This window comes from Melospiza georgiana, chromosome 7, assembly GCF_028018845.1.
Source record: "Melospiza georgiana isolate bMelGeo1 chromosome 7, bMelGeo1.pri, whole genome shotgun sequence".
Lineage (NCBI taxonomy): Eukaryota > Metazoa > Chordata > Aves > Passeriformes > Passerellidae > Melospiza > Melospiza georgiana.
Genome location: NC_080436.1, coordinates 11,032,052 through 11,058,720, shown reverse-complemented (window position 1 = coordinate 11,058,720; position 26,669 = coordinate 11,032,052). Strand labels below are relative to the sequence as shown.

At 41.2% G+C, this 26,669-nt stretch overlaps 1 protein-coding gene across 1 annotated transcript in view; it reads left to right on the top strand.

The window, feature by feature from the left end:
* The first annotated feature begins 1,718 nt into the window (after positions 1-1,718).
* The window catches only part of STAT4 (signal transducer and activator of transcription 4), a 40,273-nt gene continuing 15,322 nt past the window's right edge, over positions 1,719-26,669 (top strand). Inside the window, exons 1-10 of the mRNA XM_058028208.1 lie at positions 1,719-1,771; positions 3,953-4,081; positions 5,564-5,708; positions 18,186-18,284; positions 19,089-19,181; positions 21,027-21,105; positions 22,659-22,744; positions 23,372-23,523; positions 24,678-24,836; positions 25,763-25,855. Coding sequence (XP_057884191.1) covers positions 3,954-4,081; positions 5,564-5,708; positions 18,186-18,284; positions 19,089-19,181; positions 21,027-21,105; positions 22,659-22,744; positions 23,372-23,523; positions 24,678-24,836; positions 25,763-25,855 — 1,034 coding nt within the window. The 5' untranslated portion in view covers positions 1,719-1,771; position 3,953. The remainder of the gene's footprint in view (positions 1,772-3,952; positions 4,082-5,563; positions 5,709-18,185; positions 18,285-19,088; positions 19,182-21,026; positions 21,106-22,658; positions 22,745-23,371; positions 23,524-24,677; positions 24,837-25,762; positions 25,856-26,669) is intronic.

The following is a 26,669-nucleotide window of genomic DNA, read 5'->3' as shown; positions in this document are numbered from 1 at the left end:
CAAGAGCAGAGAGCTGAGCTATGCTTCAGGCTCAGAAGGGAGCCCTCAGCTATGCTTCAAGCTCAGAAGGGAGCCCTCAGCCCTCCCCACCCTGACCCTGCTGCTCCCCACCCTCCTCTCCGACCCGTGGTCCCCAAACAGCCCCACCAGGCTGTCCCTGCACACCTCAGGCCTTTTCACACCCAGCCACACCTCAATGCCTTTGACAATCCAGCTCTAATGCCCTTGGACCACAATCCTCTTTATTCCTCTCCCCCAAACAAAGTGCCCTTCCCTTCCTCTTTCTCCAACCAGCTTCTGCAAAGCCCCAGAGGTCCCTGCCTCACTGTAACATCACAAGTGACTCCATCCATCCTCCTGCTCCCCTTGCTGTGAGGATCACGCCCCTGTTCTCTTGCCTCCACAGCAGTGGCTCCCATCCAGCATCCTGCACCCCCAACAGCTGGCTCCACAGCCCCAACAGCTGGCTCCACAGCTGGTCTCCATCCCAGCCACTGCCCTGCATTCATGCCCTACCTGCCAAGAAGTGGGGGAGAAAGGAGGGAAGAAGGGCACAGGAACAATCTTCCTAGAAACTGATCTCCAAACCTCTCATGAAGAATGACCTCTGATTACCCTGGATTTTGAGGTCACCGAGCTGAACTTCTGGGTTATGGCCTCCTGAAGGAAGCCTGAACAGATACTTCCATCAGGTAATAGGAAACATTGTATTGTATTAATATCAACCACTCCACCATACAGATTATTTTCTCAGTTAAGCAGAGAAACAGCAAGCAAAAAGGGGATTGAAAACCTGTTACTATCTTGTTTTGTTGCAAATGGTATGAACTACCTGTGTTCTCATCATTACAGACAGCAGTTGCTTAAGGATGCTCAGAAAATGAGTGCTAAATGTAAAAAGAAAAATAAATAGCTACCAATATTTATTTAAAAGAAATACAGTGCAATAGTTCCCCCTACTGACAGCACAAAATCACATTGCTAATCAATGATATTTCCTGGGTGGTCCTCAAATTACTAATTCGCTGTCCTGACGTGGTCCACACAATCTAACCAGCCTCCTATGCTTGCTGAACCCTGAACGACAGAGGGCAGGTCTGAGCAGAGATCGAGTCTTAAACTGCACCAGGGGATGCTCAGGTTGAACATCAGGAAGAATTTTTTCATGGAAAGGGTGGCCAAGCATTGTAATGGACTGTCCAGGGCAGTGGTGGAGCCACCACACCTGGAGGTGTTGAATAAAACAATTGACTGTGGGTCTTTCGTTGATATGGTGGTGATGTTTAACCAAATTTTAGACTCGATGCTCTTGGAGGTGTGGTCCAACCTCTGTGATTCTAAGTCACAAGAGTTTGGGGAGTTTCTTCCGCGGCCCAACTCGTCCAAGAGCTGCCCTTTGCCTTTTCACTGAGCAGAGCTCAGGCCGTGGGGACACCAGTGCCTCCAGGGCTTTTGGGATGCCATCGGTCCCCCGGCGCGGCGGGACCCAGCCGTCTGCCCCGGCAGCACGAATGGGAAAGATCTCGGTATTTATCAGCTTCCTGAAGGCCAGCAGCTCCCTGCAGGCTCCGATCTTTGCCCAGCTCCCTGTGGGGACCAGGGCTGCTGCGAGAGGCGGCGGGCAGGCCTAGCCGGGCCCAGCGGGGCTGACGCACAGGAAGGCGCCGCTGCTGCCGCGGGCCGGGGGCGGGCGCGGCCGCTTAAAGCCCGCGGGGAGGCACCGGGGCACGGCGGCGGCAGCGGCGGCGGAGAGCGGCCCGAGCCGGCACAGGCAAGAGCGGCGGGGCGCGGGGGCAGCGCTCCGAGAGGGATGGGATGGGACGGGATGAGGTGGGACGGGATGAGGTGGGACGGGGCCCGCACCGACCCCCGGCACGGGCGGGGCCGAGGGAGCGGGCTCAGGGCAAAGCCGGCAGCCGGGGAGCCGAAAAGCGGGGCTGGTCTGCGGCCGGACACGGCTCCATCCCCGCTGCACCCGCTCCCTGCCGGCCGCCTTACGGTGACAGGTGGTTAGGACGGGACAGCTTGCACTAGGGACCGGGATGCTCAGAGCCCCATCCAACCTGGCCTCGAGCACCTCCTGGGATGGGGAGTCCACATCCCTGGCCAGCCTGTTCCCACCCTCGCAGTAAAGAACTTTTTAAAATGCCTAATCGCAACCTACTCTCTTTCATTTTGAGACTATTCCCCCGTCCTCTCTTGTAGACAGTGTTGCCCCATCTTTCCTGAAAACTTTCTTTCAGTTCCCTTCAGGGGGCATTCACGAAGAGCTACAACTGCCCGACCTTCTCAGCTGTCCCTGCAAAACCTTTTGTGCAAAGGGAGCACATCACAAAAATCCCAGGGACAAACGCTACCGGTGTGCTTTGCAAATGCATGGGAGCATCACTGCAACTTACATGGCAGCCCTAAGGGGGCTGCAGGCTGGACAAAATCTTGCCTTTTTTTTCTTTTATTTTTCTAAACTTTAGATAAAAATATTAAATTTCATTACTAATCTTCTCAGGATATCATAATCACCAGAAGTCACTAGCATTTACAATAAAAACTCCCACTGAAAGTGAACAGACTTTAAAATCTGTTTCATTTTTTTTTCCCGAGTGCGAGTTCAGGAAAAAAAAAAAAAAAAGTTAAAGTCAGATTCAGTGATCCTGGAGGTCCCTTCCAAACCTTTACAATTCTCAGATTTTATTCTATAAATTATTATTGCATTCTGATTTGATTCCTTGTATGTATCACCAGAAATAACATTTGGGATTTTTTCTAACTGTCAATACAGCAACACAGTGAAACACTCCTGTGCCTAACTCCTCCTCAGCAATTTTACAAAACAAAGTAAATATTCAGGCAATATTTTTTTCCTGTCAGAATGGAAGTAATAAAGAGGAGGGAAAAGTCACTGGGCACATTTCCACTGACGTTATATACAGTGTTCTTCATAGCACACACAGAATCATCCTGTCAGCCTTTCTTGAGAAACTAAAACCTGTCACTTTTACTTTTGCATGAGTAAGTGCTCAGGACTCCATTAAACCTTCAGATACTACTTTTTTTTTTTTTTCTGGCTTTAAAAATGCAAAATGAAAGACTACAGCATTAAGATATGATGTCCTTATTTGAAACTGTTGACATTCTGCAACTAAAATTTGGAACTGGAAATAGAAAAGCTGCATATGAAAAGGTCAGCTTTCTACAAAAATGTCCATTTTGATGAAATCTTGTCTTTTTCTTCAGGAAAAGTTTCTATCAAAAGTGTTCCAACAGATCCATAGTTTGTTGACTCTCTTCAGTCTTTAGCCCTGAATGTATTTTGTGTCTTTTGTTAAGATGAAATGGAATAACACCTCTGCTGTGGAACCAGGATGTTGGCAGAGCCCACTAAACTCAGACCCCAGGGCACATCAAATATAATTCTATGGCAATTTAAGGTAGAGATTTACTAGATTTAGGTTGCAAAGCAGTACTCTCCTAACAGAAAATATGGGGCTTTAGGAACACACAGTGACACATAACCATGATGACTTTAGGAAAAATTTGAGTGGTTTGAATTCACTAAGAGAGCAAAATCATTGCTTTCCACTACCCTTCAATAACAATAGTTCTACCTAGGTTTGAAGAGTACAATCCTAAACTTCTTCTCTTGATGAGAGATGGTGTGTAAATTCTGTCATGTTATAAGCATCGTAAAGTATCTCAAAAATTTACATAAAGGGAGGGAATTGACAGATGTGCCCATTCAAGTGTAAGAACCAAAACTTCTTTAATGGCATTGCTCACTTTTCTCCCTCTTCCCTTTAACTGACTAAAATTACTCAAGTACCACCTGTTTTGAAAGACAGAATAAAACGTCAAAGTATATAAGAGCAACAATGAAAATAACCAATTTCTGCAGTTTACATTAGTAATTCATGTTCATTTTTCAGTTGCAAACATTAATTCCTTTCTTTTGTAGCATGTCCCAATGGAGTCAAGTTCAACAACTGGAAATAAAGTTTTTGGAGCAGGTGGACCAGTTCTATGATGATAACTTCCCCATGGAAATCCGGCACCTGCTAGCGCAATGGATAGAAAGCCAGGACTGGTAGGATTTCATCCATTCTGTCTCCTCTTATTTCAATCACCAACAATTCTTTTGTTTGCTGGAAGGCTTTAGGGTGCTCGTTTACAAACTGTGCAGGTATCTACACTCCAGTAATACTATTTCACTAGTTAATGGATTTAGCCATTTCAATTTAGGGAATATTGCGAGGTGAAGATTCACAATGGAACCTACTCCTAAACAAAATCCAGTAAAAATTGATTTAAAGAAAATACAAGTTAATTTTAAATGGAAATTTAAAACACTTACCTCTTGCAGCATAAAATTATTCACTTGTCCAGAATTGCATTTAAAGTTGGATAATTCTGGGGAACAAGCCAGCTGTTTACAGGAACTGTTCTCTAGGAGGTCCATTTATGTCCAAATTTGGATTCAATTCACTTGAGAGTTATCTTAAGAAGATTCAAAACTAAATGCAAAGAAAAAAAAATTATTAGTCGTATCAGAAAGAGACATATCAATTTTTCAAGCTAACTCCACAGGACTATTGGAGGACTACTGTGCAGGGAGGGGAAAAATCTGCTAAGGAATAGAATCTTTCTTTATGGTTTGTAGCTCCATCTTTATGGGGCTGTGGCAACATGGGTAACATTAAAATCTCCTTTTTGCCAGACCTGGAGTTAGCAGGCATATGTCAAACAGGCACCTGCTGTTTGTGAGGAAAGGAGAGAGGCTATCCCAAGGACAAGATTGCCATGCTGTCCAAACTTTTTCCTCCTCAGTTTTCTCATTGCCCTGCACATACGAAGCTGTACCACAATCATCACAGCCAGTAAAGCCTGGATGTGTCTGTGTCCTGTGTCCCCTACATACCCTTGACCAGTAGCCTCAGAGTCCTCCTGTATCCCCAAATAGTTTGGCTGGGGGAAGGCTCAGCTGGTGCCTGGTGTGAAGAGATGTCTCTTCTGCCTGGCCATCTGGCTGTTGCCTCCTGGAGCAAGTTATTGCTGCTGTTTCCCTCAGTGGAGGCGCTAATTTGGACTCCTTTCTTCTACCAACCTGCCAGATTGCCATGAAATTTGTAAGAATTCTATCTTTTGGACTTCAAGCCTGTTGCCAACTTTGTCTGAAACTGGGCAGCAAACTCAGAAATTATATCTGTGTGACTGAGTGAGAAGGACAGTTTGCATAAGCCCCATTTCCTCTGACAAGTGAGCTGGAATTATTTAAATATTCACTGGACCAGAGGCTAGAAAACCCTAGTTGTCTCCTCTGGCTGACTCTACTGTCTGTGCTAACACCTCACCCTCTCTATATGCATATTTATAGGAATAATAAAAAAACCCACAAAATCATAAAAATCAATATTCACAAGCTCTTACTATAGGCAAGTCACCATATACTTAAAGTCTTTTTTTTTTTTGCTGCCTAGATTTCTGAATAGATTATAATTTTCTGTACTGCTAGGCTGACACATCATACAGCATTTAAAATGTGCATTGTTGTTGTTCATTGACTCTTTAGGGAGGCTGCAGCCAACAATGAAGCAATGGCAATGATCCTTTTGCAGAATTTGATAATACAGGTGGACGAACAGCTGGACCGGGTTTCGCAGGAGAAGAATCTGCTCTTGATCCACAACCTGAAGAGAGTCAGGAAGCTGCTGCAGGTGGGTCATTGCTTCCAAGGCCAAACTGCCCTGCACACTCTCCCTGCTCTCTGGAGGCAGTGCTCGGGCTCTGTGCAGTGCAGTTTGTTCCAGTGCCCAGCTCAGAGCTGCCCCGCTTGCCGCAGACTCCGAGCAGCTCTGGGAAAACTGAGCCTTCCGCAAGATAATTCCAAATAACAGCTCCACTGTCTTTCTGTGGAGCAGTAATTCCTGTTCAATGCATGCAGCTTGGATACAAATGCTGTGACTTCTTAGCTCTGTGCGTATCTGTGTTTCACTGAGCTCTTACAAATACAGTGCTTATAGATGCTCATGTTTATTACAAATGTAATTACCACCTCTCAGACACCTACAGATATTTAACTAAGGAATAAAATACATGCTTGGGGCTTAAGGCAGCACCATGAAAAAGGAACCTCTGTAAATCATTAGCATGCTTGCTGCTTTATGCTTTTCTGGGATTATTTGTTATGAATTACGTACAGGATTTACCGTTAGGCTTCTGCAAAATGATATTTATTTTGATTGGCTGAATGTTTCTGTAATAATTGTGTATCTAAGGCAAGGATTCTCAGAGTTCCACTTCATTAGTCACCTACTTCCTGACACCTATCTGTCTTCTGCACAAAGCAGATATGCCATGGAGTTCAATGAAAATGTGGGGGATTTTCTCTTCTTTGATGGTGTTTTCCATAAGTACTTAAACGATAATTACATTGCTTGCCAAACATTTTCTTTATTTGAGACATATGTACATACATACACACTGGCCTGGAAAATCTTAGCATGATTTCATCAATTACTTGGTTCTCTCCATGGCTGTGTCTTTCTACTCATTATCCCTAGTGGTGCCTCTTAAAAATATGACACTATTTCCATTGCTGCCACTTTTTCATCCTATGCTATGCAAGTAGCCTCCTGTAATTTAAAAATAAAGTTCCTGTTTGTTTCTTTTCTGGTTTTTGGAGTGGCACTTTTCATAACTTCAGTACTCTTCAAACACCAGATTTAGATTTACTCAACTGCAGAAATCCTGTTGTTTTTGTAATGATCTTGGCACATTTTACCACAAAGCTGTATCACCCTATAAAGGATTCTTCTACAGGAGCAGATCCATGGAAAGAGCATTTGAGGCCAAGCAGTTACACTACTGTATTCCTGCCTTAAAAGACAATGCATTTATGGTTGTACCATCACAATGTGCACAGGCAGAAGGACTAGAACATATTTACATACAAGCTATACAAAATTAAAGCCTCTCATTGTTGTTCCTTCTACTCTCTGCCCCATTTGTTTTATTCTAATTTTTTTACCAAATCTTGAAGCATCACCTCTGTGTGCTCTGCCAAACTGGGCACACTAAGCCAAGCAATCAGGCCTTGGGTGAACTCATTTGAGTTCATGTAATAATCAGTATGAAAATGGCCTGAATAAAAACTCTTTCTTTCAAGTCCTGTCATGTTTGGAAATTGTATAATTATGTGCTTCAGCAAGAGCACAAAGCAAAGGAGGGTCATTCCAGAAAGGCCAGAGGAGGGGAGTTTCAGGTGATTTGTAATTAAATGGTTTCTCAGGTGCTAGGGTCTGAGTTGCAATTCCAGAACAAGCCAAAATGCTCCCGCCTCCCCATTACAGCTGAACAGTGTTATGAAGTCCTTGAGAGCACATGTGTGATACTGCAATTATTTATACTGCTTATAAAACAGGATCAGAATCTTGAATATTGCAGTAGAATGTTTCTAGGTGAGGAAAAAAAAACAAAACAGCAGCTCTCCCCATCACTAATTAATGTTGACCTTTCCTCATTGTGTTAAGACAACACATAACCTGAATTTAGACAAAAAAAAGCTGTCCATTCACTTCCAAAATACACATGCAAACATGGATGGCACTTTCACTGTTGGAGCTTTTCCTGGTCTTGAACACTATCACTCACAGCCTATATTCTGATCTCCAAAATAATTAGAATAGCCTGAAGTAGGACCAGGCTCTTGCAAAGCTTGATAACAACCTATTATTGGATAAGAAAAATAATTTATACTGTCTTAAGAAATCTGTGACAGCAGAATTTTTTCACTTTTGTGTAAACCACTGTGTTACTAGTGAGAAGGTGTAGGACATGGAGGATAAATGCATTTTCAGCCAAGGTGTGGGCTGCATGTTCTGTAGAGCTGCACAGCTCCTGCTGCAGCTGTTAAAGTTATTTCTTCACTGATTAGGTAAGTACATCAGTAAAGAAATGCTACAGTAGCTGAAATCAGCTGACAGCCCATCCTTGTTATCAACTGTCAAGTGTTATTAATGGACTGAATATGACACATAGCATGGACAGTATGTTCTGTAATGTCCTTAACTCTGAGTATACAAATTATCTAATTATGGGTCTAATCTTTTGTTAATGCATGGCTGGTTGCATTTTATTGCTGAATATGTGAGAACATTGGAAACGGGCATTTGGCTTCCCAGCCACAGCTGGAAGCCCTTGCAGATACCTAACTCTTGGAGTTTGAGCTAGTTTGTGACAGCTTTGTGAGACAGCACCAGAAAAATGTGACTGATGTACAGAGCAGGATGCCACAGTCCTTTTTGTCCCAACACACCACCTAGGGAACAGGAGGCTGGAATGCTACGCTGTGAAACTAATGAGGTTTTTCAGTGACTGATGAGGAAAGACTGGGTTCCTAAATAGGGGAGGAAGTTGCTTTTGTTAACATTTTTTCCTATCTGGTGACTCTGTGAACAGAGGTGGTTTGACTTTCTCTGAAGGTTAGTTACCATAAGCCCACCTTTATCTCTGGTTCGCTCTCTAGTGCAAGCACTTCTTTGAAATTTCACAGCTCCCTCCTCTTCCTTCCCCTCTGAACCACACACAGATGCACAGACCCTTGTGCATGGTGCACACACACAAAGCTGTCCAACCACAATACAAGATCTGAGTGCAATGTTTGTTCATTGCTTTGAGCCAAATTGTGTTACCCTATTGAGTAACACTTGACAAAATAGATAGTGCTGGAAACCAGCACTTATCACTGTGTACACAGCATAGTGTGTTGAGCTGTGGGAAAGGCTATGACAATAGCAATAATGAAGAAAAATTCAATTAGAGAACACACAAAAGCTATTCAAAAGCTACCTGCAGTTCTTGAAAAAACACAAAAGGAGAGACTAACATTTAATCAGAAATACAACTGGATGGTTAGTGAAAGGAAGCAATGCACACCTCATAAGTGGCCTCTGCAGCTGTTTTCTAGACAGACAAGGACTCCTTAGGATCAATATTCCCCATGCTGTTCCCGAGTCTGGAGAGTGTTATTGCTAGGAGTCTCCAGCACCACAACCAAGCACACCTCACCTAAAAGATTTCCTTGAGATTTTTGTTATCAAATTGAGAAAATCTTCTATTCTGTTTACTGAAACATCATTCATAAATATGTTAGTTGTTCTGTGAAAATAAGAATGGAAATAGTGAAAGAAGGGAGAATCTGCCTGCCTCAGTTGCAATACAAAGTTTTGGGCAACCTTGGGGGTTCTGAAGGGCAAAGAGCAGAAGTCCAAGCAGGAAGATGAGTCTGCCTGGCACCCCTGCTTTTAGATCACAGGGACCATCGCTATTCTCTCAACATTAGAGAAATAACTATGGAGGGTGTCATTGCTGCTTAGACTGCTTACATTTCCAAAATTATCTGCAGGCAAAAGGAAACACTGAATAGTGTTTCAGGAAATATGTAATTTGAAAAAGTTATAAGCACTCAAAAATAGTGTTAAGAAACTTAGCTAAGCAGCTGTGGTCACTGCTAACTCTCTGTAATTCGCTTCTCTATTTCTTACTTTCATTGAAACATCTCTTCTTCTTGACATTAATCTAGTATAAATGCATATACTGTATTAAAATCAGGGTCAGCATTTTAGGTTAAAATCCTTCATATTTGCTTCCTACATTATTATTACTTCTCAAGTCAGTAAATTGGATTCGTTTTTATAGCAGAGCAGCCTTTTGTTGCTGTGCTCTTCAGTGGGAGACAGAACAGCACAGTCTCTTTCTAAGGTTAAATTCTCTGTCCATCTTCCTAGAGAGCTCCTGCATCCCCCAGCAGCAGTCTTGGAAAGGGAAGAGGGAGAAAATGTTCAGAGGCAGTGGGGGAAAGAGCGGAGAAACCACGCTTACAGTTCTTTCTCCTTAAAATCTAAATGGAGAAAAGCAAAGCAGATTAGTCACAAGGAGGTGGTTTGTGCTGTTGTTATGACAACAAAATGTAAAGGGCAGATGTTGAGCTTGGAAGAGCTGCCTGGCACTTCTAGGAACCAAATTGCAGATGTAGGAGTCTGCACGACCTTGGCCTGTGGACGCTTACATCCCAGTGTTCAGAAGGAATGTTTGTGACAGCGTTCACCTGTCCCTGCTGTAAGCCCCCAGTGGATTCAGTGCTCAGAGACTCTCATGAAAGACGGGCACTGTCCACATTCCTGGCTCACATGCCAAAATCTGGGCTGGGAGAGAGCAGGCAGGCTGCAGAGCAGCCAGGGAGCCCAGGGCAGCCTGGGAATCAGAGATGTGCCCCCATGTCCCACCGCTCCATTTAGGAATGGTGCTGATGGCAACTGCCTGTTCAGCTCTGGGATGACCTTCCCCACACACACACTCCAAGCTGGAAAGCTGGAGCACTCCTCATAGACAAGGATTAGCTCCATGAAATGCAGCCTGGCCCAAGTGTGGGTTCAGGTGAGCTCTCAGGAGGAGCCTCTGTCTGTGCTGTGCCCTGTGACAGGTGCAGGACAACCCCATCAGGACAAAAGCAGAAATTCCCAGAATCATCCTACTCATAACTGAAGCCCTTATTTATGCTCTAGTCTCAAGATAACTTCTGAAAGCAATCCCTTCTCATTAATGGCAACATGCATCTGTGTCACTTCTCTATTTATGGTATTCAGGGTGAAATCTGATTACATAAATTTTCCTTTATAGAAGTGAAATAACAGATTTCAGGAGTAAGAAGGGCTGCTCTGCTCATTTACCATTGAAGCCTGAGTTAATGAGTATAGTGTGTGCTCTGGGGAACAATTTGCTGTAAATTATGTATATTCATGAAATTCATTTAATTCTCACAGCAGATTCTCCAGTATTGGTGAACTTTACCACCTCCCCAGGCCTGCTAGAGCCTGAGATGGGGAGAGGGAGGGTAATGGGATTATGCCTGGATGAGCAGGTCTGTGGGCACACACACCATTAACACCTTAGGGTCTGTTTACAAAGGGAGAGGTCAGGCAGAAGCACCAGAGCTGCTGATTCACACCCACCAGTTATATAAAATCAAGCTTTTGGAAGTTATAGTAAGTAGCTGGGAAATAGTTCTTTAGTTACATTACTTTATCCTACACGGCTCTGGCTGTTTTTATGGAAAGGTCTGGAATAGCTTCTGAAAGTATCTTCTGTCATCTGAAACAACACATATTAAGGCACTTTTTTCCTACAAATCCATCTTTACATGGTGCTGCTTAAAACAGTAACCCAGCAGTGCATTCCTGATTCTGTGTCATGTTCCTGGTTATACTGCCCAGTTTGTTTCCATCTGTAATGGGCACTGAACACCCCTGTGCTTCTCCAGATAGAACTAAGTGAACAAATAAAGTTTCTCTTGTTCAAGTGACAGTTTACAAAAGCCTCTGTACCAGAAAGGAACATGCATAAGGAATGCAAGGAACAATCCTAAGATTATTCATTTCAGTACATCAAAGAAAGTGGACAAAACAGCGTTAGATCCAAAACAACACATTCCAGCTGGTGCTCGACAAACAATTCTAATAAGCCCTGTGCTGAGAAACAGTTGCAAAGAGTGGAAACAGCCATTGATGTTTTAGTTGCAGTTTCCTGTTAAAGCTTACAAACGAGTGAGAATGGAACAAAATAGAGAAAGTTCCTAATAAGCCACGGAAGATCCATTTCAAAATGTTATTTACACGTATTTAGCACTTGTGTAGCCTGCCAGATCAACAACTCAACACGGTAAGGTCGGATGTGTTTTGAACCAGCATGTCCTGCTGCCTAACACAATTCAGATTGTATTAGACTGCTCCCAGTGAGTTTTTCAGTACAACCATTAAAGCTGTTTACAGAGAATTTTGGCGTGCAGATGGGAAACCCCGCACAGAAGTCTGTTTGCTGAAGCAGCTAGGTGTCTGCTCCTAGCAACTGCAGCCTGGTGACTGCAGCTAACAAAGGTTGTTAAAAATTACTGGTACAAGGCTGAAAAAAGTTACTTGTTAAAAGTAAAATACTTTGGGGTTTCTAGTTATTATTTAAAGAACACAAAAAAATTTTATTAAACTTTCAGTTTGTTTCTGTAGAATGAAAAAGAGTTAACTTGCAGGCAGAAGTAAAAATACAAGCAAGCTAAATAACCTCTTGTGGGCTTTGTTCATTCTGAAGAATTAAGAGCCCAGTTGCAGTTGAACATCTGCCTGAGAGATTAGTTAATAATACTCAGGTCTTTGTGCCCAGAGGAGGAGGGGCATGTGGAGATCTCTGTCCTCTGATGTTTTACCCTATTTCATCGGGAACATGGTATTTTTGCCCACTTCGAGATAAAACTCATTTTAAAAAGAAGTTATTTATTCTCAAGTAAATATCAAATAAGAACTACCCTACATTATTCACCCACTGTCTATACAGTTCAATTGTCTGATGATGATTTCTACAGAAATGTATTTCCTGTAGCTTTATCTCTCCCTACCTGCACAGAAATCTGCTGTTTCTGTAGGTTATTCCTTGAGTGGTTTTAGAGTCTGCTGGGAAGGACCCAGCAGTAGAATTTGAGGAGTAGAGAAAAAACCTCTGCCTTCACAGCTCATTCACTGTGCTTTTACAGCTTTGCCTATTGCAATTTAGTTGCACATGTCCCCAGAAACAATTATGATCATCTGGAAGTTATGCATCATACACTATGAGAAAACTATGAGACTACAAAGCTGTGTATTAGGACTTCCCACACATCATAGGAGTTTTCTAAAACAATGAGGTTGCCTTTAAGTTCTCTCACCTATTTTGAGAGGGGGAAGGAGAAATCTAAAAATAAAAGTACAACAAGAGCAGTCTAAACAGAGAGTTTCACAGGCACTTCCTCTTAAAGACCTAGATAAAACAGAGGCATCTTTCTAGTAGAAGATTTTTTAGTAAGAATACTGCCTGTTTAAGTACAAGCTTTCAAAAAACTCCCAAGCACTTAGTATTTATCAGGCTAACACAAGGACCAACTCTTTCTTTGTATTCAGCTGTTGTCTTCATTAGACTTTCTGCCTGGATGCATAAGCAAAGATAGAAAACAAATCAAGGTGAAGTGTTATTTGTCATATTTGAAGGTGAAAACGGGAAATATGTATGTACAGCTATGCCTTCCCACCCACACATCCGAGATACACAGCTATACCAAATCTCTCTTTCTTTTAAAAAATGAAATGATAGACAAAAGGGGTTTTTCTCCCTGTTTTTGATTTTATGAAAGATGAGATATTTGCTTTTCCAGAAAGATGCTGAGTACCAGACTTTGTAAAAGAATCATATCACAAGTAAGCAATAGGGAAGGAAATGTAATTTTACTTGACTTTGTTTTGCTGTTTCCTATCTCTCCTCCCTTCCATCAGCTTCTTTAAATATTCATTCAGTATGAACAAACACTTCAATGGTCTTACTAAATAACGCTGCCACACCTCCAAGTAAAGCTCCTATTGTATACAATTAAAAGGCTCAAGAAGGGCTTTTTCTAGCAGAAATGAGAAGAAATACAGCTGATGGTTTTGAGAGTTAAAAAAAAAAAAAAAAAGAAAGAAAGAAAAATAAAAGAAAAAGGAGAAAAGGAGCTAAAACCTGACCAAATTCTGAGACAATTTTCAGAATTGGAAAGCACCAAAACTTACTCAAGTCCTTTTATAGGTCACCTTGAAAACACAGAGATAATCAGGCAAACTGACTTTCTAAAAGTTTCATAGCACATCCTTCTACATCACAAGTCGAGACCAACAGCTAATCCCCTGCTTTACCCACTGAAAACAGAGCCAGCTGCTCACATAGGGCACATCCAATATTCACTGATAGGTGTGTACAGAGCCCTTTGACACATGGAAATCAGTCAGTGTTAGTGTGGCTGGGAATGATCCACTTTGTGATGGAGCCACCCACAGGAAAATCAGCTAAAATGTTGAAGTTTAAAAAATGGGAAGAAAAGAAGAGTAAGAGAAGACTCTGGTCTGGATTTCTTCATTTCTGTCAGAGTAAGCAGATACTAAAACTGATAGTCGTTTGGTGTTCTTTTTGAAAGCACGTGGAATTTAAAATGTCATAATACGTATTTTAAAGTTTCTCCATGACCTTGCAGCTTACAGAACCTAACCTTGCATTACCCCAGCCACTGTTTCATGCACCTTTAACATACTCCAAAGAGTTCAAGCTGTTTTAAAATTTAGCTAAAGGGCATAAGCTCTGCATGCTATGACGTACAGACTGTTTTTGCAGAAATGCCTCTTTGTTTTTCTCCATGATCTAGTAAGGTACTGTCACAACAGATGTCCCTGGAGTGGAAAGAGTGCATGCCGGGTGGCAGTAGGAAGGTTTTCTCCAAGGAAATGTCATCAGCATTCTCAGAAAATTGTCACCTGTTCAGAATGAAAGTTCAAGTTCCCCCTGTTTGCCTAAATTTAGCATCATGCTGGTAGTTCTTGAGAAGAATCCAGTCCAAATAAGATAATTTGTTGTTTGTTGTAACTCATGGCATGGAAAGACCTCATTGGAACAGAAGAGAGGAGAAAGAAAACTTCTAAGAACAACAGAATTACAGTAGTATTACCAGATATCTTGATTTGAAAGAAGAAAAGTGAATCGTCAATTTCTCTATGTTGGTATTTGTCAAAAGACAAATATAATTTTTTTCCTTACGTGTTTAAACTTATTAATACGAGTTTGCATATCTGAAGAATCCACATTCTTCTTCCTCTTCTGGCTGCTAGTGTTCATCTCACTCTAAGTTAGGATTCCCCCATCTCACAAGCCATTTTTGGTTAAAGTTCCTTAATTTTCCAACTTAAACTACTCTTTGCTGCTAAGAGATGGTTTTCAATAGTCATTCAGAAATCAAGGTCATGTTGGGCAATTTCTGCCCTCAACTGAAGACAAAATGGAAGTGCAGAGCAACAAGAGCTGGCAGTAGGTGAATAATAAGGGAATACCAAGCTGTGCATTCCAAAGTGTAATTACACCTGAGAAGTACAAAACACAGGCAGAAGTTTTTTAGTATTATTATTTTTCCAGAGTCAAAAACATGGCTGTTGTGGCTTTTAGCAGCATTCATTATTCAATAAGTTGCAATTATTGAGATATTTAGTGTTACAATTCACTTATCCATTTATTACTGATGAGTTGCAATCCATCTGTTCCCTTACTGCAAAAGGGGCTGCTGCAGGAGCACAGGTGGCAGCTCTCCATTGACCTTCTTGGCATCTACTCAAGCTGAATCAAGTTGAAGAAGCACCAGCCTGGCATAAGTATGGGAATCACTATGGACCCAGCTTGTTTCTAGAGATTTATGAGTTAGACAAGAAAGAAAGGGAGGAAAAAAAAGTGAATTTCCACTGCACCTTTTGATTCAGATGCTTTTCTCTTAATGAAACAAAGAAAGGGAGAGGAAGGAAGAGCTTTTGAAAGTTTTGCATACGAATCGTGTCTAGAAATGCTAGGGAAGTCCCTAATAACCGGTATCCTTTGTGGGGAATTTTAACACATCCCACTGTCACAATTTTTTTTTAAGAGCCTCTTCTACATAAATGCATTTTTCCAGCTCCAAGAGAGGATATTTACTTCTTGACTTGGTTAAATAGTTTTTCTGGACCCCTTTAAACCCTTGCAGTGCTGGAATTCTGTTGGGCAGTGGTAAGCCAGGACTAAGGAAAGCCTCAAAGGTAAGCTACAGAACCTCAGGCTTTGTAGCTTCAGGTACCAGTGTATGGCATGAACACTTACTGGTCATCTAGGGGAAGGTGAAACCCTGTTTTATACCAAAAATAAGTAACAACCACAAGCAGAAGTTAACAGAGGAATTAATATGCCCATCAGTGGTCTTACAGCAGTGGCAGATTTCTCCCCACAGCTTTCATCCCAAACCTTATTAGTAACAGGACTTTTTCCCCTCTAATCAAGGTACAGATGGATGAGACAGGCTTAGCCACAACAGCTGGAACAAGGCAGGACTGTTTCCCCCTCTCCCAACTTCACCTCTGCTCATCCCTAATAATAAACTGATCTTTTGCTGAGCAGTTTCAGTCCACCAAGGAGCAGAAAACCCAGTCAGTAAAAAAAGCATGAGTCATTTCCATGCCAGTTAGCAGCCTGGATTGGCTCCCTAAGGAGTCAGGCACTGAGCTGGAGCACAGCCAGGAGCACAACCACTCTCTGCTGCAGTTAATTTGCCCTGGCTGTGGCTGTTGGACCTCAGTTCCACACGACACCTCGCTCAGTCCTTTGCAAGAAGATCACAGCCATTTCCCACATGGCTCTATTTCCTTCCCAAAGCTACATCCTGACTCTACAGAGAGAGAGATTGGGAATATGCCCAGTGAAGGGGACTGTGAATACATTACTGGACCTGAAGTGCAGTGGTGTTGAAGGAAGCGTGCAGCGACATTGTAGTTACTGGCCTCACAGCCATGGAGCTGCCAGGGAGAAATGTGTAGTGACGGATCTTTGGCACTGTTATTTGACATGGAAATCAGCAGTGTATCCTCAATCGAGTCTCCTCCCACTGCCCAGGAAGGAGCAGGCAGGGAGGGAGTGCTTGGTGTTTGATCTGAGGCATAGTGTGTCCTGGGTAGTATTACTCACCGCTTCTTGTTTACAGAGAAGCTCCTAAAACCAGTCAGGTTCATAACTCCTGTTCCTCAGATACAGATGGCTGCTGGAGCAAAGTACCTTCCTGAACTGCTTTTAAGGACATGAAGGGAGGCACAGCACTGGGGCTACTCTGGGTGTGCACTGGCTGCACTGTGGGGCATGTACTTTTCCTGTCCTGAAAAGATTTCAGAAACCATAGAAACAAAGTTTTGTTTCATTGCTAACAATGACAGGGCAGTCAAAGCTTTCTTGGAAGGGAACATTTGGTACCTTGGTTATTTAGTTTTAAGAGCCCTGTATCTTTTGCCTTAGTCCATACCTGGAACCACAGTACACATGGTATTTAATACCAAGCAACTCAAACCAAGTTGCCGTGATCAAAACTATCATTTTTAATATGGTATTTCTTTACTTTGCAATTGAAGTCAAAACATATTTCAGATTACACATTTTATGCATAAGCTCACAGGAAGTGTTTAGTGAAAAGCATTAGAAAGGTATGTTTAATGCCACAGTACTTGCTGCATACAGAAGCAATGTGTTCACATTTCTGTCAGATGCATTCACACCCTTGTGTCTAACATAACAATTGGTGTGAGATATCAAAGGAAGATATGGCATCAATTAAAGAATATAAAGTATCAAAGTATATAAACTTACTGTGCCACATTCAGAGATAGCTAGAATAAAAGAGATTCTGAGTGGCAGGGAGATATGATGAAAATAAAGACTAATGATAAAGAGGAAAAAATAGAGTAAGTCCAGAAGTGGGAACTGTACAGGAAAAGAAATTAAATGGATTAATTCTGATGAATGGACAAACACTATGAGCAGTGAATGAAGGGTATCTGAATGAATGATACTGAATGAAAGGCATGACGGATACTGAGAAACAATGAATGAATATATCACCATAAAGGAAGCGGCTTGAGAGTCCTGGATCATTCCAATTTTATAAATACAGCATAAACCAATATTAGTTCAAATTGTGCCCAGTCCTCAGTCACGCGTCAGCAATTCAGCACTTTATTTATGGTGGTATAAAAATATAGATTTTTTTTTCATTCTTTGGCTTGGTTCAAAAATTACTTATTCCTTCATCTCAGGCACATTATTTTTTAAAAGAGAAAAATTGTTCATAGACATTAAATTTTAAACTCTTGTGCTTTATGCTGAGGAAGCTTTCCTGCTTGCATCATTATCATATTGATATGCTTACAAACTTTATTTGTTGGCAGAAGTGCTACATGCTAAGCAGCAACATCCTATTGAAAATCGAAGGTGTGATAAAATCGTGCCCAGAATAGGCTGACAGGAAAGCCCTTTCAAAACAGCTGTGTTAGCAGGGGAGCAATTTGATCTCCAAATTATATATATCTCAGAATTGTATCTTTATAATCTCTGTGGAACATTGTTCAGAATATTTTATGATGGTGGCACTAACTGACGCTGCCCTGAAAGGCTGAACCAGCACATGAAAAGGGGACTCTTTTCCACCCACACCAATCTGCACCTCATAGACACTCATACATCATGTTGCTTGTGATTTCCAGAGGGACATCCTGAATTGTGGAATTTTTTTGAGTTGTATTTACTTGTGCTTGCAGGGCAAATATCATGGTAATCCCATGCATATAGCAGTGATCATCTCAAACTGCTTAAGAGAAGAAAGAAGAATATTGGCTGCAGCCAGCATGCCTGTACAGGTAATGAATTACATTTCACTAATCTGCTCCATGTTAATCTGCTCACATGCTTTTCAAACCAAATCCTGTCTCCTCATTCCACTGAAGTGATTTGTGTGCACTCGGGGTTGCCAAATGTTGCCCTTTAAACTCACATTTGAACTTCATTAGTGACTCTTCTGCTGGAAACATTGCTATGAGGGACTTCCATGTCACAGCTAATCTTCAAAGACTTTAATCTGTAGGAAAGGTTTTAAAGAGATTATTCTTTGCAAAACAGATGTGTGTATTATAAATTATGCAATGCATTAATTCATATTAACTATGAAATGCAAAAGACATTCCATCCAATACAGTTGGATGATTTATAGAGTTATTGATAATTTTTATGTTGTTTGGAGAAAAAAAAAGTCAAATTACATATGAAACTTATTTTGGGGAAATTGTTACATGATGAAAACCCAGAGAGAATTTTTAAGACAAACATGTTCTTGTTAATCACTCATGGATGTAATACGTATTCCTATATGAGCCTTATGCCATGGATATTTTTTAAAAAATCTAATAATCTATATTTCATTTACCTGATATTTAATACCTGCAGTATACCCACACCTTTTAATCTCTTGGATTTCGAAGTTAAAGCTTCATGTTTTTCAAATGTTTAGAACTAAACTTGTCTGTGTGTTTACAGCAGTCTGCAGATGTTGAACACTGGCTTTGGAATTCCCTCCCTCTGCTGGAACTTGCAGTACAGTTTCTATCACCTATTATTATTATTATTAATATTACTCACCCACCAATTATCTGTTCAATGTGTTCCAGGGACCACTGGAAAAGTCTCTACAGAGCTCTGTGGTTTCAGAACGTCAAAGAAATGTAGAACACAAAGTGTCAGCGATCAAGAACAGCGCTCAGGTACCTTTTTTGTCCTGTGTGCTGTCTCTGCCCACCTGATTTTCATACAGACACACCTGAGCTATCTTTAGGCTGAGTAGCACAACAACTTTTGCCAACAGACACACCATCCATTTTCCATTATTCCAAGGACATCTGCCCAGACTGACAGCTCAGGACACACCTGGATCCTCGGGTATTAGCAGCTGTCTGGGTTCAGTGTGAGAGCTCCCTATTTTAAAGCTCATGTCACACTCATCCCCAGGGAAGTTGCAGGCAGACCACTGAGTGCAGTAAGAGCATAGCTACAGTCTCTAAAAAGATGAGAAGTTCAGAAAATGTATTTTTGCAATTTCACCTCCTTTAGCTGGGTCAGCAGTAGCTTAACCTTCCCAAGCTCTGAGTCATGCACCGAGACCTTTGTCGAGCTGAAGGCTACGTGACACAATTGCGTGGTTTGGAGTCATGAGGGGACAAGAACACTGGCAGCTGATGGTAACCACTCTCCAGGAGTTTCTCATGCCATGGCAGGCCACAGCTGGGCTGAGCCAAACCTGTAGCTATGTCCCAGAGACCTTGAAAGCTCAGAGAATGCCCATTCAGTTCAAGGCAGGATAAGGATTCAAAGTACCCACGGCTTTTTTGCTATCCCCACTTTCAGCTTTGCAGCAGTCTCAGGGTAGAAACTATATTTGAAATACCTGTCCATATGTTGTTCAAGGGAAACACTTCTGGTATACTGGAAAGAGATCCTAGCAGCATTCTCTCATCATTCTTTCACAGAGAAGAAGGGTTAGAGAGATCAAACCCTTAGAAGGATAAAGTAGATTCAGAAGAATGTAATACTAGGTCTCATCTTACAACTTTATGTGTAGATAAAGAGTTGCAGAGCAGACAAAGCAGCAGCCTGTCAAGCTGCTCCTCCTGCCTGTGTGGGGAAGCACAGCCACCCCGAAGGACCACTGAAAATGAGAACATTTTCTAGATAGCAGGGCTGGGTTATTTTAGTAGGTAATTAAGTTGAACGCAGAAATTAGCCAGCTCCTTGTGCATGTAATTTCATACTTTACACATATAATTTAAAACTTTAGAGTCCAAAAATAAAGAGTAAGCCAAAATGGCTAATTGTGTGTGGGCTCCTTTAGCAAACAAGTTTCTGTATTTTCAGACTCTTAATGTGCACATCTTAGGAAACCAAAAAGGATTGTTTATGAGTTGTTGGCAAAATCAAGGCTTCCTATAAACAGCACAGAAATAGACCTTCAAAGTACAGTTTTATTTTCCTTCTTTTGATGGGATGTTTTGAATTATTATTGATTGTTTACTAGAAAATATCTTTAATATTTTTAATAGCACATATGAAAAGAAAGCTGCAAAATGCCAAAGCAGCAAAAATGTTTCATTTCTTTATCCAAATTATTAAGACATTCTGTAAATAAATTCAGTGAGCTCTACTCCTGTTGACTCCACCTTTTTTGGCTTTGCACACCCCTATTAAATTTCCATTTAGGTAAATGTAAAATTATCCCTTTGCCCTGCTTTAAAGTTTCAATGTTATGCATTATGGGCATAACAATTTCAGTTTAGCTCAGGCTAACACAATTGTTCCTACTTTCTTTTATGTCATTGCACTAGTAAACAAGAAGGGATAAAGCTGAATCAACCACTGTCAAATGCAGGATAGAGGATGATATTTGACTTTCTAAACAAGTAAAATAAATCTGTAGCTATAAATTTATTATTCAATCGTACTTTATAAAGTTTACAAGACAGTAAACAAGAGTTCCCAGAACTGTTCAGGGGTTTTCAAGTGGTAAGAAAGGAAAATACTACATCATGCATTTGTTCATTTCTCTCCTGTCAAAGATGACTGACCAAGATGTGAAATACTTGGAAGACTTGCAGGAGGAATTTGACTTCAGGTACAAAACAATACAGAGTTTAGGTAAGAGTTTTTATACTCATTTTAAGATTCCCTAGGAAATGGCTGGTTCTGCAGCTAGACTACAGCATCAGGGGGTTGTGTGCATTACTTGATTAATATATGTAAACATAAAAATGGATCTTTGGTTTATATAAAGTTTTAGTCCTGGAACAAAATTACTCTTTTGGGGTTAAGAGGGTAAAGGAAGTATAGTTATTTCCTATGGATAAGCTACCTAATGGCATATAAAATAGTACATTTCTTAATTTAAAGAACCTTTTTCTCAATATCCTCACCTTTTACATGGCCCTTTCTTTGGGAGAATGTGGAAGGGACTCCTATTTCCCAGAGTCATGCAGAACTGATTTTTCTTGCCTCTGACTTGGCTTTCTGTTCTTTTTTGACCACAGTGGTGATAACCAGCTGGTAAGCACTCTGAATGCATGTTTGACCAGCCTGTGGTGCCTGAGATCTGCATGTGGAGCAGTCCTTGCATGATCTCTTTCAGAAAAGAAACTGGGGTCTGCTTGTGTCTGCTCAGACATCTTTATATTACCTTCCTTTGAAACTGCAAAGATGCTGGGCTTAAAACATCCAAGTCCTTAAGCACATCGGTCCTAAATGTTGAAGGCTGGATATGACCCAGCAATCAGAAGAGTTGCCATGGCTTAATGAGTTTCTAGTCATCAGGTCAATCATAATTACTGACCACACAGATACCTGAAAGCTGGACTGACATAAGACATGCTGTCAATAAATGACTTTCAGGGCTTAAATTTCACTGCTCTGCTCCAGCACAGCCAGCTCAGAGTGTGTGGGAGCAATTGCTGTGGCTGAGGTGGTGCTGGTTACTGGTCTGCCTCTACTGAAACATCTACCCTGACTCAATAGGAAGGCATCCATCCAGAGCTTAGCAGGCACACAGTTGGCACCAATTTCTTTTTTGAATGTAGCATTAGAGATGCAAAAGGTTGGTGAAAGTGAGGGTGGGAAAGAGCTGCATGTGAAAGAGCATGGGTGAGCTTGGGGGCTCTTGAAACTAGTGCCTGACCCAGAGAAGGACAAACACTAGACAGAGAGGGAAATGCCCAGTGACCAGTGCTCCTGGCTGCTGAAATTCCCCTGGTGATGAGCACTTCATCTCTGTTGCAAATGCCTCTCAGCCAGACATTGTAATTCACATCAAGTCCAAAGGGCTTTAGCCTAACTGCTGACACCATGAGCTGTTTGTGTTTACAGATCAATCATTGATCCAAGCCAGATGTACATAATACACAGGAGTATGCACAGGGATGAGAAATTTAGAGAACTCTGGGTATCACCTGTATGTTTTCTGCCTTTTCCTGCCCCACAAACACATCTACAGACAGGATCCATAAAACCTTGTGTTAAACTTTTACTAAAGCTAGTCCTTTCAAATGAAATAGGCTGTTGCATAATCTACTGATGTTCACAGTTTATTTTTTCACTAGTTCTTGCTGCAGCCTGGTTGTGGTTTGTTTTCCTCATCTCCCCTTATAAACAGGCACACACACCCACACGTATTTATACAGATTTTTTTTCGTCCCCTGCAGAGCAGAATGACAAAAACAGCGCCCTCATTAAACAGGAAATGTTGGCGTTGCAGGCAATGCTCAATACTTTAGACTACAAGAGAAAGGTTAGTGACAATGTTTTGTCATTTGTGGTTTATCTGCTTTCTCCCCTTATTCTCGCACCAAATACTCAAATGCATATGTGTGCCTTTCTAAATTTTCATCTCAGAAGAGCAGACTCATTTCACTGGAGTTAAAAATTTGTAAAATGTTTGGGCAGGTCGGGGTGATTTGAACTAGAAGTTAAGAAATTGGCAATTAAGTAACAGCTCAGTCAAGGATATGGTTCTGCACAGCTTAAGAGTGAAGCAATTTGAGTCCATGAGGGCAGGGTTATGATTAAATCAAGCAAACAAAAACACAATGCATTTTATATGATGCAAAACAACAGCAGAACTTAGTGAACTTGACAGAGCTTGCAAGTGTCAAAATCTTGGAGATATTATGCTCACAAATAATGCCACACTCTTCCCTCCTACCCTCCCAAAAAAAAAAAAAATTACTGAAGAAGAATTCATAGGGATTCAGAATTAATATACAGTGGATGACGAATCCTGTCACTGAAGCAATAGGAACTAAACACGGTTCCTTTCAGAATAATTGAAAAAAAACATGGTAAGTGCTTCATGCTGGCTGGTGAATTCTGCAGCTGTTGCCTGTGGTCAGTTAGTGGCACCTTTGCTCTTTTCCAGGAGGTGCTCGGTAAGATCGGGCGTGTGATCCATGAGATCGATGTGCTGATGAGCAACATGCTGACCGAGGAGCTGCTGGACTGGAAGAGGCGGCAGCAGATCGCCTGCATCGGGGGGCCCCTCCACGGGGGGCTCGACCAGCTCCAGAACTGGTAAACCTGCCCTGACCTCGTGCTTCCACCGAAAACCACAGGAAGTCTGCTGCACTTGAAACGATCATTCCTTTAGATCAGCTGCAACAGCAGCAAATTCACCAGCAGCTAAGAGAGTAAATAACTAAAAGGTGCTCACTAAAAGCAACATTTGCCATTCTAAATGAACACTAGCCTGGCTCGTGGCAATCACTAATTTTTGGGTTTGTATCTTCCAGATACATGAGACATACCCACTTGGGAGTTTTGCTTGAGTAAGAATGGTTCTGACTGAGTTTGTCATTGAAGGCAGTGGGAGTTGTGTCTAGGCAGGAGCTGGGTAGAGGCTTTATGCTTTGACTCACTCCTCCAGACTTTACACTGTGTAGGGATTGAATGGCAGTAGTCTCTGTGATGGCAACTCTGAAGTGATTGCAAATAAAAAGAAAATAGCATTATATTCAAAATATAGTGTACTCACAAAATGTCGCCACAACATCCTGGTCACTACTCTCCCATCAAAACTCTCATATGGAAAAGCTGAAGTAAAATGTAATAGTTAAAAAGGAAGGAAAATTATCAAGAAAATTTTAAAAGTGAAAAAAAAAAGTGGTCATTTGCTTTTTTTTTCTGTGTAGGTTTTTTCTTTTTTTCACTGGAGTACTTCTTTTTTCCCCGATGAACATGCTAAAAATAGCTTTAAATTGTAATTTTATACGCACATATCCTACTGGACTGTTATCAAGTATGTTTGGATTTCTTTTTCCTAACTGCTTTTACACTTCTTTAGTCTTGTTAACTTGCTCATTCTATATAAATATTGTCCTTTTAAAGAATACATTTTGCAAAACTCCTGAGCTGTAGGAAATAATTAATGTTGGCACAAGTGCCCTGCATGTACAACACTAGGACCATGTATATATTTCTTCCAAATTATCACAGACAGTGTTGCATTGTTGTGAAAACATTTATCTTTGAAGATAAAGCAGGTGATTTGCCCAACGTATTTATATAGTCCTGTAAACAAAAGATGGATGGATGGGAGTTTGGGCAAAGCTGGAAAGCACCATTCAATACAGATTCTGATTTTCCCCAAACAAGAACTTCAGTAGTTCTTGTGTTCCAAGAAACTGTTTACAAGAAAGATTGCAAACTAATTCTTTGTCTTGCTGTAGCTTTACACTGTTGGCAGAGAGTCTCTTTCAAGTCAGAAGGCAACTAGAAAAACTGGATGAACTCCTGACCAGGCTGACTTATGATGGGGACCCTATTCCTGTGCAAAGACCTCAGCTGCTGGAAAAAGTCAACTTTCTGCTCTACAACCTTTTCCGCAAGTGCGTAAGCCACTGCCAAAGTGCAGAACTTTACCTCAACTGGTACAACAATGAGAACACACTGTTAAGAAAAAGGGGAAAAAAAAGTTTGAATGTCTGAGGATTCTAAGCACCAGGTTCCTAACACAAGATGTATGTACAGCTGTCATCAGAATTCATAGAAACGGAAGTTTCCAGGCAGCTTCTCATGGGTAGCATTTAAGGGTTTGTCATCAAATTCTGACTCTTAACTAAATGCCAGAAATCCCCTTATTCTAGGAGGAGTTATGTACATTCTGCTGAGAAAGAATGCTGAGAAACATTTACCTTTTTTAAGTTAATGTTCCTTTTATTTCCTCTGTCTCCCCAAGCTATGCTTCCTGCTGCCCTCTCAACTCACACTTCTATTAGTAGATAAAATATTAGCATCATTTCTCTTGCCTTTTGTACAGGCTATACTAGAGATATACCGCAAGTGAGTCTCTGAAGTTTGCTCAATTGTTTGCTCTCTATATACATAAAAATTAAAGTGGTCTCAATTGTTTGCTATCTATATATATAAAAATTACAATGATTGTTTAATTATTATAATTTAATTTCATTGGAGCCATGCTCAGTGTATTTTCATACTCTATTTTATGGCTCTGATAAAATTTTGTGAGACCAAGACTTTTGTCATCATTGTATTTTAGAACTATAGAATTTGGTATAATTTTCAATGTCTTTCAAATATCTGTTTCTTATGGGAACAATATCAGGGACAGTTAGACCACTGAGTCAGTTTGAGAACTGGGAGTTGGAATACATAGCTCCTACTTCAGCATCTGCAGAGAATAAGTCTTTAGGAGATAGCAGCCCTTTTCCCTTCCTCCCTCCCCACAAAAAAACCCATCTGTTTGTTCATACCTATTCCTAAAAATCTATTTGTTTCACTTCTTCTCACACAGCTCCTTTGTGGTTGAAAGGCAGCCCTGCATGCCAACACACCCCCAGAGGCCAATGGTTCTCAAAACTTTAATACAGTTCACTGTTAAATTAAGGTAAGGGAAAAAATCTGATATAAACTCCTTCATTTGTGTACAGTATTTTATCCTTGGAGAATCTAGAAAGCAAAGCAGGCCAACCTGTATTAGGGATCCATTCCGCTGCAGGGAAGTTTTCTGGAATGGGGATATCAAGTCCACAGAATCTGTCACGCAGAACAAGTGGCAGTAAAGAGTAAAACACAAGGAAGAAAGGCACATTGTGGCTAAAGGCAACACCTTCAGGGTTCTGTATGCATCGAATTCTTGTATGCATGACTTTACAAACTGAGTAAATAATGATCCTTATCATACAAGCCAAAAATCAGAATACTCAGAGCCACTTCTGCACAGAGGACAGAGAAACAGCTGCATTCTGGGGGTCTTGGGTGAATCACAGACAAGTTCTTTCTCTCCCAGAAGCTCCTTCCCTGAGTTTGTGAAAGAGCAAAGGTTGGAGAGGAACTCTCATTTCATTTCCACCTTGCAGCACAAAGTTCATGGAAGGCTGGTGGTGAGAAGAGGTACATGAAGAAAAGCACACACACACCTGTGATGCAGTCAGAGATGATACAAATCCATTTCCTAATTATTTGGTGTCACTCCAGCCACTCCCTCAAACACATGCTAACTTTTCCACACACATAGAGGGAGGGTAGGGCACCCTCTGCACTGGAACAGCCCAGCTCTTCTTTCTGAGTATACAACCCTGTAAATTGTATTGTAATCCTAGATGCCTAATCTGTTTTCAGATGACAATAATTTCTGATACTTTACTCTGGAGCAACCAGTCTAGTGTTTTCTATATTAATAAAAGACATTTATTAATATC